Below are 17,079 nucleotides of genomic sequence, written 5' to 3' on the forward strand. Positions count from 1 at the left end.
GTTGTGATGAGACCGGGTTTTCAAGGGTAGTGAGCTAATGCTCTCAGCCCAAGCCACCCATGGCTGCACAAATAAATCCATCGCATTATATTTTTGGTCCTTCCTTAATTGGCCTAAATCCCAGCTCTGAAATGCATATTTTTTTTATTGACATGCAACAAATGTTCTTCACGTGACGTAAAAGAGCCCTACCTGCCTCCGGTGCAGGTTTAATCAAAGTTTATTTTGTGTAACCAGGTGAGAGCTCAAGAGACCAAGAATAATTTGCTAGAGTCATCTGGGTTACCAATATTTAAAAAAGCAAAACAAATAAAGTAAAGTTACAGTAATGAAGCAAGTGGCAATCGGAACAAAATGAACCACACCGCATGGGACATCACTAAATATTGCACAAAGATAAATCAACGTTAAAACAATGAATTCCCTGCAGTGTAAGCCGGCTCCAACAAAACGGGCCGACTGAAGCGACGACTTCGGAAGTCGTTCTGTGATATCATCTTCGGCATAGCGCTTCTCTGACACGTGGTGGTGCACTGCTAGCTGCGAGGGCTCTCAATGAACATTGCTCTTTATCCCATGACCGACAGGACGCGGCGAAAGCTCAATTTCAATATAATTGCAAGAGGAATAAATCTAAACACACGAAACAACAACAGTTGCTTTTTCTGAGTGGCATATAAGACGAAAAAAACACGACAGTTCTCTGCCAAACAGTGGTCAGAACAATCACCCGTTGTTTGAAAGAGAGAGGGAGAGACGGGCATTTGAACATGCGGAGTATATATCTCGCGGTAATAATCGTAATTACCGCTAATCTTGGGGTGGGGGGATCAGCGTATCTGACCAATTTGTTCCTGTCTCGCAGCGCCGTCAACGGTCGTCAGCTGCTTCAGCTGAAATAATGCCACGTTTTTGCCACCGCAACAAAAAAAGACACGCGAGGCCGCATCACGCGGTTGTCCGGCAGGACGCCACCACCACCATGTGAAAAGCAATCGCCCAACAGAGAATTTAAATCGTCGGCGTATCGCCCCATCCGCTTACTCTGAACAAGGGGGCGAGAGAGACAAACGCGGAGTTCTGTACATGTAATATTACACATCTGCTTCTATGCGAAAAGTAACCGCTGTTAGTGCCACGGTTTCATATAGTAATGCGTTTAAAATATATATCCATATATATTTGGCCGTAATGATGATGTGGATGATACGGGACGTCTGAGAGCAATTTACATTACACAGCTCATCTCAACACATTTGGAAGGGCACCCCAGTGGCAGCTGTGGGGCAGCTGTGTAGCACCAGATGACTCAGCACCTTGGCTGCAAGCGGCATTAGTCTGCCAGTAGGGGGCGATAATTGCTGCTGTGTCATACCATTTGAGTAATTTGGAAAGTGTGGGCCCTGACGCCGGCACACAACGGTCTGCTCTTTCGAGTGAGGTCAGTGGGATATCTAACGTTCACTTTGAGTAAAACTAATGGCGCGTAGTGTTAGTATGGTCAGCACACACCGCAGTATTCATCAGGGCGGCCGCTACATTCGAATCGCCAACCTCCGCAGGGCCACGTCACGTCACCACCTTCCACGTTTAATCCTGTCCCATAATTGCCGGTCCTGATGTTATGCTAATTGTTTACCAGTTATCTGGTGCTGCTGCTGTGTTGGCAGTGGTGCACGAGCACAGTTAACAAGAATAAACGTAGCACATTCGTCAATATATTACATGGTTCGTGCCATTTGCCCTTCTTCATCGCACGCGTTTTATGTGCCATGAAGAAGAGCCATTGCCCGAAATGTCTCCTGTTTTCATAATAAAGGTTTTTGGGTTAAGTCGCGTAAATATAAATGTGTCGTAAAATCACCTTCACCCGACAGAGCCAATCAGTAAGGTTTGTCACGTGAATAAGACAGTTACTGCTTCAGCACACCGGTGTGTTGGAGCGCAAAACCACAACATTTACAATTTGAGTAAGTGATCTAACCCCAAAAAACTTTATTACGAATAATATTATTTACGAAAGTCTATGTGTTAAATTGTCTCATATATTTTCCGTTTAGGGCCGCAGTGTTATTGACAATTCTGTCGAGATTGTGTTGGACAATCGTTCAGTATAACTGGGAATTGACGAAGTATATTTACGGGACCTTTTTGCCAGTATAAAAAATTATGAAAAATAAGAATAGGCTTTAGCCATTTTGGCAACAAAACAGGAGGTGTTAAGATGTCCAGGTCATCAAGTCTGCATTAACCACACATTACTTGTAGCAAAATATGCAAACAAACGGGTCCACGAGTTGGGGGACAACAAACTAAACACAAAAAGCACCTATATATAAAATTATATATACCGTATACGTGTAACTGTGTATGTGAGGAGCGATGATGTAGTGGGCCCTTGCGCTGCGCTACAAACCTGAAGACACGAGTTAAATTCTTACTTACGGACAGCATCAGTGAGAAATATCTTAACCGGTCCTGGGCCTCCGCTAGATTGGTTCAGTCTCAAATGAGTACTTGGTGCAGTGTGAAAAACTTCAGCACTGGTGAGACAAAGGTGGCCCGGTATGGGGTTGTGTCACGCAAGATCGTCGCGCGCCATGCTGGCCTTAATAGGTGCTTGCTAACAGCACTTGTCCCAACAGTCAGCTAAGGCTATCTTTGTCTGGTGTGTACCCTTTGTGTTTATAAGTTGAATGGGCCAAACATTCCAGTGCAGGGCTCCTCCTGCGAGGCAGCACGAGTGAAGCCTTTACTGGGTACGTAAATGGCATTATCGTTCTCATTCATCTTGCTCGTCATCAGCCCCCCCCACTCATTACGATGAAACAACACCCCCCTTTGATGAATTCTTGATGGATTTATTAAAATAGCCACGCTCGCGTTTTTCACGTCGCATGATTGGGCATGTAATTACAGTCTCGCGTGTTTGGGGTAAAGTGTGGGTACACTCCCACCTCTTCCAAGATAGTCTGGCGCAGCATGCAGCAAAGTAGCACTCTCTTAGAGCGCCTCTCCAGTAGAGGCCCCTTCCGTCAGCAGTGACGTGAGTAGGCAGTTGCAGGGCTGCGCCTTTCTCTGAGCGTATGAGCGATTCAACTCTTCTTTTTCACCCCCGTTGAGCCAAATGCAGCTTCACCCAGTGGGTATTTGCTGTTAACATTTACATTATTATATTTTTTTAGTTTGTTACACTGATATACCTATGTTTGTTGAGCTTTTTTCGAACTGTGCGTAGCCAACCGTGCTAATCGGAAGTGCGGGAAGGACAAACTACTAAACACAAAAAACAGTTCTAATGAAATTCGTTTTCAATTTCGATTTAAAAGTGGCATAGCTCCAGTGGATTCCAAATATCGGAGGGAAGAGCATTCCAGATGTTCGCAGAAGCGCATCTGAAAGCACGCGATGCGGGGACCGTCTTTGTTCATGATCCCGTTGAGCCAGTTTCCCCGCGAAGGGTATCCCTAGTGGCAGCTGTCCCTGTGTGGCAACAAGCGACTCAGCACCTGGCCTGCGAGCGGGCGTTGGTCTGCCAGTAGGGGCTGATGATTGCTGCTGTGTAATCCCAATTGAGTAATTTGGAAAGTGTGGACCCTGAAGCCGGCACACAACGGTCTGCTCTTTCGAGTGACGTCAGGGGGATCTCTACCGTTCACTTTGAGTGATACAATACTCACCGCAATATTCATCATGGCGGCTGCTGCATTCGAACCGTGAACCTTGGGCACAGCAGTAGCGGCAAAACAAAGACAAAACGTCAACACTGCAGACAACACATACAGGGCCCTGAAGGAATATCGCACAACTAGCACGCCTAGAGGTAATTAACGGTCGTACATGAAAGGTGCACGAATCGATTTGTGATATACGATTACGTATTATGACTGACCAGAGTGGTGAAGTATTGTCAAACAACCCTCAAGAGCAACGTGGTGTTGGGGTGGGGGCTTCATCCAGCAGTGGATTGGCAATAGGCCGTAAGGTGAAGACGTTTTACGTTTAATCCCGTTCCCATATATGGGGCACTACATTCTTTTCATTCTAATAAAAATATCTATTGCTTTTGGCCGTGAAAATAAAAGTTCTCCATGTCTAATCCTGCAGTTTATTTTTTATTACTGTTTAAAGTCGGCAATATTTCTTTCCTCGCGTAATCATATTTTAATCGTCAGTGATTAGGCTTTGCGTCACGTGCTTCCCGCTAGACCAATAAGGTGGCCGCTTTTTTGGGACGAGAGGTAAACATTAGTCCAAGATGTCTGCGCCCTTGTTGTCAATATCGAGTAGTGAAGAGGAGAAAATTACGGCCAGACCTCCTTCAAAAGTCTGTAAAAAGTATTTTAAACAATGCTACATACATCTCATGTCCATTAAGAAAGAAGAAACAAAGGATTTTACACGCACACGGTGGGATACATTCATAAACTGCGTCAAACGGTGGCTTTTTTTGCAAGGTGAGAATCGGAGAATAGCAGAAACATACAAACATTGTCTAGAAATCGAGTTTGACAATGTCCCGCAAAAAAACTTAGGTCCAGGACCGGCCTGCCAGTAGCTTGTGCTGGTCCTGTGCTTTCTGCCTTGTGCATAATTTGTAAGAAAACGGACAAGTACATTACTGTGGGAGGCAAACGCCAGAAGGACCATCTTTCACAGGCAGAAACGTCAGCACGTAGGTAAAAACAAAACACACATAAACACACACGTTTGAACTTTTATTCCCTTAAGCTGGGTACCATGGATAACTTTCAATTACAATTACATAATTTATGTAATGTTTATTTTACAGTCAGAGACAGATTTGCATTGTTTTGCATACAGCTACAGCCAGAACACTCAATATTGTTTAACTCTTAACACAGTTTTTTATTAGTTTAATTAGTATTTATTTATTTACAGGCAATTTGCTGAAAGCTGCTGAGATGAAGGAAGACACTAGCATTCTTGTGCATATTCGAGACAAAGACTGTGTCTCTGGAGGTGCGATACCACAAGGCCTGTTATAGATAGTACACCAGGTTCTTGACAAAGTCTAGTGCATCAGTTACTGTGACCTCAGAAGAACAGTGAGTTAGCAATATTTTATATTAATAAATATTAATTAATAATTCCCTCACATTTTCACATTTCAAAAGTAGGAGGTTGGCCCGTGATTCCCCCCAGCTGGTGTTTCACTATCCCAAGAAGCGCAACATAAGTGAGATGGTTTTCGTTGAGACATTGTCTGCAGATAAGCTGATAGACAGGCTACCTCATCCATCAGGTACAGAAACAACAGAGTCAACTGAGGTAACTAGCGAAAGTGACTGTGAAAACAGGGCTAGTGTAAAAGCTGGTCCACAAAGACCAAGTTCAATGGCCTCCAACAATACTGCAGAGGACACGAGGACACTTTACAGTGCGGCATTAATATTAAAAATGCTTCTGTGTGACTCTCCCAGTATGAAATGCCCGTGGCCACCCACAGATGATCTAAATGTGAGCGAGGCAAAATCTGTCGTTCCAATTGAACTGTACAATCTGATTTCCTGGATTATTGGTGCAACTGAGGAACCAACACTGGCCCATTATGTTGATATTCCAGATGATTTGAACCTAAAAGTGATATGTATCTGTCAAGACATTGTGTATCTTGCATCTAAGGGTCGGAGGCAGACCCCTAAATCATTGTGTCTTGGTCTAACGGTTCGCCATTTAACAGGTTCATCACAATTTGTGTCACTTCTAAATAGACTAGGACATTGTGCAGCATGGGACACAGTTGTCAGTCTAGACACTAGCCTTGCCCAACTTCAACTAGTAGAGGGCAGAGACAAAATACCAAAGGGATTCTCAAAGAAGGTTCCTACAGTACTTGTGTGGGACAATATTGACTTTGCGGAGGAGACACTGTCAGGTCGTAGAACTACCCACCACACAAATGGGATTATGCTGCAAAGTTCTGTAGTTGAACCTGTGTCAACAACAAACAGACAACCACTACAGAAGGGAAAAGCCTCATTGAAAGTACCCCCTAGCATCCCTGTCGAACAGTACCATCAGTCTAATAGACAAGGACCACATAACTTGTTTCATCAGGAAAGTGTTCCATTACAGGCGGACACATACAAATTGAACACGGTGTCTGCTGTACAAACTGAACTGGCATATGTTTTTGTAAAGTCCATAGATGCTGAAAGATGCACAATACCAAGCTGGACAGGTTTACATACATTACTTCAAGGTGATGGCACTCTGCAAAAGTCAGCACTGTATTATCTTCCAGTCATTGAGGCTTCACCGACAGAGATGTCAACAGTAAACACAATTCTGAAGCGAAGTGTCCAAATTCATAATCAGCTAGAACTGGACCATATAGTGTTCGTTTTTGACAAAGCTATATATGCCAAAGCTCAGAAAATTTGCTGGAAAGATGATGACTTTACTCAGCGTAAAGTGATTAGACTAGGTGAATTTCACACATGCATGTCCTACCTGAGCATTCTAGGAAAAAGGTTTGGAGATGCAGGACTGCAAGACATACTCATTGAGTCCAAAGTTGTTGCCCCAGGATCCATCAATGGAGTGATCAGTGGAGCTATTTTCTTTGATGGCATGGCAGTCATTCAAGCCATTCGGTCAATACCAAGTACCTTTGGAGAGCTTTCAGAGACCATACTGCAGTACATAGTCAAACTTTCTCTGAAACAAACTGTACACGGATAAATTTAAAATGTTTGTTTAATTTTGCTTAGTGCCAATCCGTGAAGTTGAAGCATATTTTCTACAAATTTGCCATATTTCATGGTCTACATTCACACTTGAGTATATAATGCACCAAAACCTGTCTCAAGTGTTTAGGTACATGTATAAGTGTCAGTTTGAGAGATATTTGGTGTTGCTAAAATGTATATAAATAAAGTTACAAACAAAACCAGCAGCATAAGATTTTCGTTTTTTTCCAATTCACAATTATATACATTTATGGATTTTGAAAAAAAACTGCAGGGTATTTTGTGGAGAACTTTTAACATAAAGTCGAAAATGGTTTTGTCTATGAAAAAATTCATTTAAAAAGTAGTTCCCAGGTGTGGGAACGAAAATCATTTTCTAGCCACTTTTTCCTTGTTCACCTTACGGCCTACAAAAGGCTGTACACGATTTCTTTATTTTACTTTTACGTATGATAGCAATATAGTTCAGAAGCTCGATGCCACTGGATGTCCTGCTGCTGCTGGCCACGACGAGAGGGCATTTTCAGAAAAATTACGAAAAATGATTCATTAAAAATTACCTGCCTCGGGCTATCGTCATATCAATAGAGGAGCATATAGTTGTGTGATCCACCCCCTTTGAGTTAATGCTAGACTGGTGGGGCTGCCATGAAAGCAAAACGTATGATACCTTAGTTGTGAGAATAGTACCTTTACATCTTTGTATTAATACTGTCACTGTGAGAACTGTCTTCCTCTAAACGCAATACAAGTATATATGTGTATATTATTGTACACGGGCTAAACACATCCATAGCTATTTCAGTAAAAGTGAGTCGGTAGAAAGGAGGGGGGCAAATTGTTAACTACCTCGCCTGGTATGCAGGAGGTCGTAGGTTTGAGTCCAACCCTGACACCCGCTGTATTTTTGGAGTTTGCGTGTCTCTTTCCCAATGGTCGCGTGAATTTTTCTCCAGGTCCTCCGGTTTCCCCCTCCATATTAGAATCAACTTGCATTTAGAGTATTTTGCTGCTATAAATTTCCACACGTTGATAAGCCACTTCGTTGGGCTATCATTTGTGATAGCCAGGTCGCTTCTGAAAAAGAGATATATAGCTCAGTGGGCCTTAATTGGTAAAATAAAAACAAATGTGATAGTTTAGTTTATCTTGCACACCCCCTGTTGAAATAGGGCATGATGCCCCTGGCTAGTTGACCAGGCGAGAACCTCTGTGGCTGGAGGGACGCTGAGCATTGGGTATCGGGGGCATCGGGGCATGGTGCTGGCCACCCACCACCTGCCTCGTGTGCCGTTATCGGCCTTCATAGGTGCTGCTACTTGCTAACAGCGTTTGCCCCAACAGTCTGTTGAGGCTACACGGGGGGCGGTCTTAGTCTTTGTGGGGTTTTCCCCTTGCTCTACTCGGTGACGCGGCCCAGCGGCGGCGCCTGTTTGCCGCTTGTTGTCGGAGAGGTGCGGTGATTCAAATTCCAGCGGCCAGCCCGGTGACGTCCTAGCCAAAATGAAACATACTATGCACTGGCTGCATCACGGTGAATGTTGCAGATCCCGTGCTGTCATTCGCCAGAGTAGGTCATTCATGTGTTCCAGGGTCGCGGTCTGAATGTGAAAAACTACACTACAAATGACTCAGCTGGACTCGATATATGTCAGAATCAGAATCTGTATGTATTCTGGAGGAATCCGATGAGCTATGAAGGTTTTTTTTTACAGATGTCCAATCATTGTCACCTTCCCTCTGACCCCATTACTGTGAAAATTCGCAGGACCCCCCTAATGAAGATGCATGGGACTGGGTGAGGCTTTCCTGGGTAAAGCAAGTGTATTTCTAGTAAGGTCGAAAAACCCCTTTGGTCAATCGACTCCCATCCTATCGAGCCCTCCTCCGTTTGAAACCCGTGCCTCTGAGAACTTCCATTCGGAGCCGCTCACGTTGGCTAACGGTGACTCACGGTGGTCGTGGCTCTATCGTCTTACCTTTAGGAGAGTGCAGGACCCCACCTCTCCCCACCAACTCTACGTGTCTCTGCCGCAGACATCAGTGGTACTACAGTTCTGGCTGCTTCTGATCTGGCCGATCGGTGATGCCTCTCCGCCCTCATTCGGAGAAACCAACACATGTTGCCCACTGCCGGTGGATGTTTGCATCAAAGAGTGTGGAGAGAGCTGCCAGAGTCTGGTATTACAGAATAATTGCTCAAGGTGGGGGGGTTGGGGGGCAATGACATGATAATGGGGGGTTGCATGTGGTTCTGTGTTTAAACGAGTGCGCTATCGTCCCGGATGACTGGAGGCGCGGTCTTGCAGTGCCTATCTGGAAAGGCAACGGTGACCAGTGGCATTGGAACAGCTACCGTACAGCATCAGTTACTCTGCTCTCGGTAACCTGGCAAGGTCCTGGCAGGGGTGTGCGCCACTGGCAAAGGGTTTGAGACTGTCTGCTGTAAACTCGGCAGCTGAGAAACGTTGGCTTCACACCCAAACGGCCAACCAGTGACCCGATCCTAAGACCTGGACCCTTGGTTGAGTACCATTGTGAGGGTCAGCAGGATCTGCCCGCGGGCCTATACTCCAGCCGACGAAGGCCTTCTCGCTAACCTGGTGCATCAACAATTCTCCAGGGATAGCGCAGAGTCTGGGAGCATTTCCCCCACTCCTCAGTCTGCTTCGGGAGGTTCCTGCGGCTTCGTGGAATTTCCGCAGCGGAGTGTCGATCTGTTTGGGTGGCACATGTTCAAGAGCTGAGAGTGTGGTGGATCGTCGCAAGTATAGTTCCTAGCCCCCCCCCCCCCCCGAGTGAGTGTTGGTGGTGAGTTTGTTTCGCCCCAAAGCCTCTCAGCACTTGCATGGCCTGGACGCGCGGTCAGCTCGTGTTGGTGAAGTGGAGGTCACCAACATTAACTATAAAAAACGAAAAAAAAAATTATTTCACCAGGTAAGGCCCACTGAGCTATATAGCTCTTTTTCACAAGCGACCTGGGCACAAAGGATAGCTCAACGAAGTGACTTATCATGTGGAAATATATAGCAGCCGAATACTATAAACGCATGTTGAATCCATATATAGAGGAAAAAAACAGATAGAGACAGGGAGAGAGACATGCAAACTCCAAATGTACAGCAGGCGTCAGGGTCGGGATCGAGCCTACGACCTCCTGTGTACCAGTCAAGGTAGTTAACATCTCACCACCGCGGCAGGTTGCTGACAAAGCCTGTGATTTTCCACCGGAGCTGCTCTATGTCCTTACATTTTTCTCCTGAGATGAAGGCCCTGGATGTGCTGAAGATGGAGCGATCGTGGGATTGGAGGTCTCCTGGCGGGTAAAAACTAAAACCCAGGCTCTCCTCGACTCTCTGGAGGGTGTTGCGTAGTCCGCCCGATTGTCTGGCGAACACATCGAGGTGGTGGACAGGTTAACTTACCTTTGAAAACACTACCCGGATCAGCGAAGGCTCGGAACCGGTGTCTCAAGGTGACCGGGACTGGCTTATGGGTGATGAAGAATTTTCTTAAACGACGGTGTTATCTTATCTGAGCAGAAGGACAAAGCTCCGTGTTTTAAAAGTTTCCTGTGCTTGCTCTCGTGCCTCTCTGAAGCTGCGATGTGGACGTTCTGGGGATCATTGAGGGCACAACTGAACTCTTTTGATCTCAGGTCTCTTTGTAGAACGTTATGGGCAGCGATTGGATTAATCGTCATTTAACTGTCAGCTATGGCAGGAAACTAAGATGAGGCTCGCTAGTTGCGTTATACGGGAACACCGATTACGAAACCTTTGTGCTTGTGGCTCCTCGCTTCCCCTTGGTTGGCCCTGCCCTACAAGTTCTCTGAGCTGGAGAACCTCGTGGATGGGGACAGGGGTAGGCGGAGGTGGGGGGGAAGGCCGAGGAGGCCCTGGCCATAGGCTTGTGGCTGCGTCAGGTCACTTGTCACTGTAGAGGCACGGGGATAGGAAGGGGGTTGACTTGGGCGGAGCCCCGAGGGCGTTGGCTCCGGAGAGAGGATGCCGCTATGCACCCTCTCGGCAGAATTATTCGATCCTCGGCCTGACCACGCAATGACATTGTCACACAACGGTCACCTCGAGACACCCCGAACTGACGTTTGGTTGAACGAAGTGCAGAGCTACGTTTGAACGTGACCGGGCTCACGCCACCGACGTTGAGCCAGTGTGAGCCGGGTTTGATCGCAGTCGACATGCTCCAAGACGCGGGCTCGTTCCCAGGTTACTAGCGGCGATGGCAGCGGTTCTGCTCTCCGACCTCCCAGTGACCCGGCCGGCCCACCTGGTCGCGACATGGCCAGCCCACGTGATCGCTCAGACATTTGTGTTGTTTACCGATGTAACTCACCAAACCCCACCCCGTGGCCCCTTTCCTGGGCGCCTGTGCAAAAAGAGCTTAGAGCTCATCGGATTCCTCCTCCAGGATAAACAGAGATTCCGATCCTGTCCTCTCTGCAGAGCCATCCCTGAGCGAGATGTCGCACAAGATCTACGCCTCTCGTCTCTCGGGGGCCGCTCCGCATCTCCTGCCAAGTGCCCCGCCGCTGCCCTGGCTCGACGGTGCCAAGACCCTGGCGCCGCACGGCCACGCGCACCACCCGGCCAGTGGCACATCTTGGCCGCTGGGACCACCGTTCGGCAAACCGCCGCCGCCACCACCGCCGCCACCGCCACCACCACCACCTCTTCAACCGGCCCCCATCGGAGCCGGAGTGGCATACAGCAGCAGCCCGTCTTCGCTGACGCCCGGATACTCGCCGAGTTACTCACCCGCTCACCACCACCACCCGGCTCACCACCACCATCACCACCCTGCGCACCACCACCACCACCATGCTCGAGCGCACTTCTTCAACTTCGGAGGCGCGACGAGTCCGCCGATAAAAGACGGCGAGTTTCCTCATCCCCGCCACCACCAACTATGCTAACTCCTCACCCCACTGCACCCCTTTCTGACTCTGCCGTGCTCATCTCGCTGTGAGCTTTGACCCCCCGCTCCCAGTGACGTCACTTCCTGCAGACCGTTGCCATCTTCACGGTGGGCTTGGTTCAGTTGAGGTTGGCAATTTTGGTGGAAATCGTTTTGGGAATTTCCAGTGAAGCAGAGCGTTACATTCTCATGAGGAGTGATCGCCTGAAGTCTTTGTTGAGGGGGTAAAGGAGTGCAATGAATTAAATTGTCTCAGGTAGGCTGAGCGACGCACCTCACCACGCTTGTCTGCACACTTTTCAACTGCCGTTCCACATCCTTTGTCACTGTCCATGCTTCTGACCAAAACGACACAGCCGGTTATGTGCGCCGATTAAAAAAAAAACTTTTAGGCACATTGGGACATAGCTTTTCATTTTCCTCAGATAGACTCACGTCGTGCCTTCATCCAGCAGTGGATAGACCCCGACCGAAGATGTATGGTGGTGATGATGATGAAGTGATACTTGTCCTTCACTTAGCAAATCTAAATTGTAAATGTTCAAAACAAAGGAAAAAACGATGAGCGACCCCATTTACCGACACGTACAATAACTATAGCCTGGTTACTGTAAAACACACACATTGTTATACCACAACTGCCACCAATAACCCCAGAAATGCCTGGTATGCATGAAGTCGTGGATTCGATCCCACCCCTGATGCTTGCATATTCTCCCCGTGTGATATCGCGATGGTCCGTACTGCGAACCTATTCTCTCTCCCTCCGCTTGCCGCAGGGTTAGAGAAGGACCTGGAGGCCATGTCCGTGGTGGCAGACGGTGCTAAGGGAACGGACATCTTAGGCGGTGGTGGTGGCATTGGAATTGGCGGCGTCGTTGGAGGTGGCGGCGGTGGGATTGGTGTTGGCATCGGTGGCACCGTCACCACAACCCACGTGCCCATCCCCACGTACCCGGCGTACATCCCGGCCGGTACCGATTACGGCGCTGGCTTCTACCCGCATGCTCATCACCACCACCACGCCTACCACCAGCCCCACCACCACCACCATGCAGCGGCGGCGGCAGCAGCGGCGGCGGCGGCAGCCGGGATTCTGGGCAGAGGCACGAGTGCTCATGCCTTCACCAAATCCAAGAGCAAGGGACGCTCCGGCTCAGGTAGGGGAAGACGCGAGCGGGCCACGGGCCCGCCGGTGCGACAAGGGGCGGCGATGGGGCCAACTGGCCAGGCTTCCCCCGTACATGGTGGTGCTGGTCGTGGTGGACCTTATCTTCCCCTACGGATGAACTATCAGAATCAGAATATTTATACTGAAGGAATCCGATAAGCTATCAAGCTCTTTTTTCAAAGATGTCCAGTAGGGGCAGGTCACAACGTTCCAACAACAAACAATACAAAAACTTGAAAGTAGTGCAAAGTACAGAAAAGGTAAACATCACCCAAACACAAACAAATAAAACTAAACCACCGCCATTCTACCAGGCAAAGTCACTTATTTTTCAGAAGCGACCTGGCCTGAAATGATAGCTCAACAAAGTGGCTTATCACACCACGTTGTATTGAGATGCGTTTTGGATTCAAAGTATTTAAGTTAGATTTCGGACCGATCATGGGATTTCGGTATCATCCGAAAGATCCTGGATTCGACTTTCAGATTTTACCAATTGTTATATAAAAGCCTCCCCATGTCATGTCAGACGTGGGGCTCGTTTGACCATACTTCATCAACATACAGACACACATACATACCACGCTTGTCAGTGGAAGTTGTATGCCAACCCTGCTAATCGGAGGTGCGGTTGAAGTTGACTGGTTCAAATGACACTCGCCCCTGATGGTAGCTGTGCTCAGGCATGGCGAGTGACATTGATGGTAGCCATGCTAGGACATGGCGAGTGACACTAATAATTGTGCAAATTATTCGAAATACATAAATCAATTGCAGCTCAATGCTGCCAGTCGTGAACGATTGGGGATGAAAATCCGGCCTACGATTGGATAAGATATCTGTGGAAAGGCAGCAGCGGCTCACCCCATTTGTAAAAGCCCCTTCCAAACAAATGTCTCTGATCGTCATTTACAGGTGCAATTTTAACACCCCCATAGTTGTTATGACGTGACACGTGCATGGGGGAATGACACGGGTTTGTGTTGATACCCAAATTTGTGTTGATATCTGGGTGTGTGTTGATACCCGGGTGCATGTTGATACCTGGGTTTGTGTTGATGCCTGGGTTCGTGTTGATACCTGGGTTCGTGTTGATACCTGGGTTCGTGTTGATACCCAGGTTCGTGTTGATACCCAGGTTCGTGTTGATACCCAGGTTCGTGTTGATACTCGGGTTTGTGAGGTGGCAGAGTTCCGACCGTTCGCACAAACCCGGACGTATTTCCCAGTCAGCAACGAGGCCCTTTACTCCAAAACCGTGCGGCATCTTGCAATCGAGTTCGGCGCAACACCGGCAACTGGATCTCATCACGAATCAATCCCTGCCACTCGAACAACCCAGACGCCAATTCACGGAACTGTCCAGGTCAAACTCGGACAGGTAGCAACCCGACGTGGTGAGGGTTTTGGAGTGTGTTGGAGTGTATGAGGGGTAGTGTCAGTTACGTCATGCCGTTTCAAACGAATACGGTGTCGACACATTGTGATTTTTGTCGACGCTGTATGTGACGCACATACTTTGCTGAGCACCAGTTGGACATGGGTTTGTGTCAAGTGTCTGGAGATTAGGGGGGCCTCTGTGGGTGGGGGGGGGACCTTGTGGCATGGCTCGGTGGGATTCTGTGGGGAGGGCACTGTTTGTGGCAGTGGGGGGGGGGGGGGTTCTGTGGGGGGGGGCTTTGTGGGGAGCTCTTGGGGGGGGGGCTCTGTGGGTGCTCTGTGGTGGGAGGTTTAGGGGGAGGGGGGCTCTGTGGAGTGGCTCGGTGGCGGGGGGGGGGGGGTTCTGTGGAAGGGGAGGGGGGTCTCTCTTGGTGGGGTTTTACAGGTCTCTAATTGCATTATGAATGTACCCACCCCTGAATGGACATCATAGCTCATCAGATTCCTCCTGCAGGATAAAGGTTCTCATTCTGACTAGTCGAGACAGTGTTTCAATGGATTTTTCTGTATATATTGAAACGTGCATTGAGATTATTTATATTCATTTGGCTGCTATAAAATTCCACTTACAAGCCACGTTCTTGTGCTATCATTTGTGGCCAGATCACTTAAAAAAAAAAGTTAATACTTAAGTGGGCTTTACCTGGTAAGAAAAACAAGTTTTGTTTTAGTTGTATATATTTTTTAAGTGATTTGTTTACCTTTCCTATACTTTTCACTCCTGTCGTGCTTTTGTATTGTGTTAGTCGCTGTAACGTTCTCACCCCTTGTCCCTACTGGACGTCTTTGAAAAAGAGCTTCATGGCTCATCAGATTCCTCATGCAGTACAATAAATATTCCGATTTCTGATAACAACAAAAAAAAACACCACAGCGACGCTGCCGTGCGCTCCTCGTTCCCTCTCCCCGCCCCCCCCCACCCCCCCCCCCCCTTCTTGCAGCGCTGAGCGAGCCTCATGAGTCCGTTCCGGGGGGTTCGTGTGCCCTGGCAGACGGGCGCGAGTGCGTGAACTGTGGCGCCACCTCGACTCCGCTGTGGCGTCGCGATGGCACGGGCCACTACCTGTGCAACGCGTGTGGCCTCTACCACAAGATGAATGGGCAGAACCGGCCGCTGATCAAGCCCAAGCGGCGCCTGGTGAGGACTTTGCAGCGCCAGGCTAGGTGCACGTCGAGTCTGTCGCGTGGCCGCGTGCGGGAAGGCTCGCAGCTTAGCAGGGACAGGTCCCCGGTGTTGTGGGTTGACTGACCAAGACGACTCTGGCAGATGTATGACCCGTGACTATTTTAGTCGCCCAGGTGCCGAGCTCGTTGTTTAACACGGAGGATAAACTACGCGTTTATATTTAGTAATCCAACCCAAACACCTTTATTAAGAATACTGTATCTCGTTGTTGTTGTTGTGAGTATCAGTTACACACCAACGTGGTCATGAGCAGGAATCGAACCTGGCAACCCAGGTTCGTACACAATGTGCTAACTGCTCCCACAACAAGACAAATATCTCCCTTGTAGCCTAAACTTATTTTTGGGGCAAGTGCTGTTAGTGAGCTCCTATGAAGGCCGGCACTAGGGGGTACGTGACCAGCACCACTATATAGACACACACAGGCTAAGATCTCCTTATAGCCCACATAGACAGTGCACATTGTCAGACTTATGTCTTTTGTTTGTATTATGACTGCAGGTATTGCGGTCTATGCAAACATGACTCCTTGTAAAAAGGTGTCATTTTTGTTGCCAGATAGAAGGGTAAAAAAACAATTATCATATTTTTACTGGCAAATGAGGTTCCCATAGTGTAGATGCTTGCCCCGAGCTCTCATACTCTGATGGTGCATTGTCTTTGAGTTGTGCGCCTTTTGGCGTCATCTGGTCCAACCCATGTGAGACTAGGCTCTAAGGAAAGCTGTCTCGGGTGTGGACCAATCAACTTCAAGGACAGTGTACATTGTCAGACTTATGTCTTTTGTTTGTATTATGACTGCAGGTATTGCGGTCTATGCAAACATGACTGCTTGTAAAAAGGTGTCAGTTTTGTTGCCAGATAGAAGGGTTAAAAAACCAATTATCATATTTTTACTGGCAAATGAGGTTCCCATAGTGTTTAGGGCTGTTAGCGACGACTTATGAATGCCGAGGCAGCACAGTAGGGAGTGGTGTGGTAAGAATCACATGCTCGGCCACCTTTGTCTCCCTTGTGGCGATGTTTAGACACGGCACCAGGTACTCATTTGAGGTACTCATTTGAGTCGACCTAGGGAAGGCCCAGGACCAGTTCAGATTATCGTCACTGGTGTTGACCGTGAGCAGAAATCGAACTCGGGTGCCAGGTTCGTAGTGCAGCATGCAACCCGCTACTCTCCTGCACCTCGCTCACACATACATACACACAGCCCACTAACCCCTTTACCACCTACATGGTTCGGCGTGCAGTCGGCGTCGCGGCGTGCCGGCACGGCGTGCGCCAACTGCCAGACGACGACCACCACGCTGTGGCGGAGGAACCCCAATGGGGAGCCGGTGTGCAACGCGTGTGGCCTTTACTACAAGCTGCACAATGTGAGCGCGCATGGGCACACATGGACATTTACGCACAGGCATGCATGCACGGGCACGCATGGGCTCGTGCACACGGGCATGCATGCTGGGCACGCGCCACAAGTTGATGGGTTTACATGGCACAATAAGCACCCTCCCCACTCGTATTATGCGCAAAACCCACAGCAGCATCACCCTCTACTGGGACACTCTTGCGGACTCTGTAGTCACCAACGGCACGTACGATTTTATTTTATTTATGAATTCCCACTT

At 48.2% G+C, this 17,079-nt stretch overlaps 1 protein-coding gene across 12 annotated transcripts in view; it reads left to right on the forward strand.

The window, feature by feature from the left end:
• LOC133355658 (GATA-binding factor 2-like) overlaps positions 1-17,079 on the forward strand; it is a 105,107-nt gene that overhangs the window by 82,273 nt on the left and 5,755 nt on the right. For 8 of the 12 annotated variants that reach the window (XM_061573036.1, XM_061573047.1, XM_061573037.1 and 5 more), the window contains 4 exons: positions 11,183-11,614; positions 12,434-12,814; positions 15,207-15,403; positions 16,702-16,827. In XM_061573036.1, the coding sequence (XP_061429020.1) occupies positions 11,183-11,614; positions 12,434-12,814; positions 15,207-15,403; positions 16,702-16,827 (1,136 nt within the window). Of the gene's footprint in view, positions 1-4,167; positions 4,458-11,182; positions 11,615-12,433; positions 12,815-15,206; positions 15,404-16,701; positions 16,828-17,079 lie in introns of those variants that run through there. The other 4 variants (XM_061573044.1, XM_061573043.1, XM_061573045.1 and 1 more) reach the window with 4 other exon arrangements.

Source organism: Lethenteron reissneri, chromosome 51 (genome assembly GCF_015708825.2).
Source record: "Lethenteron reissneri isolate LAM-NWPU_2019-01 chromosome 51, ASM1570882v1, whole genome shotgun sequence".
Taxonomy (NCBI): Eukaryota; Metazoa; Chordata; class Hyperoartia; order Petromyzontiformes; family Petromyzontidae; genus Lethenteron; species Lethenteron reissneri.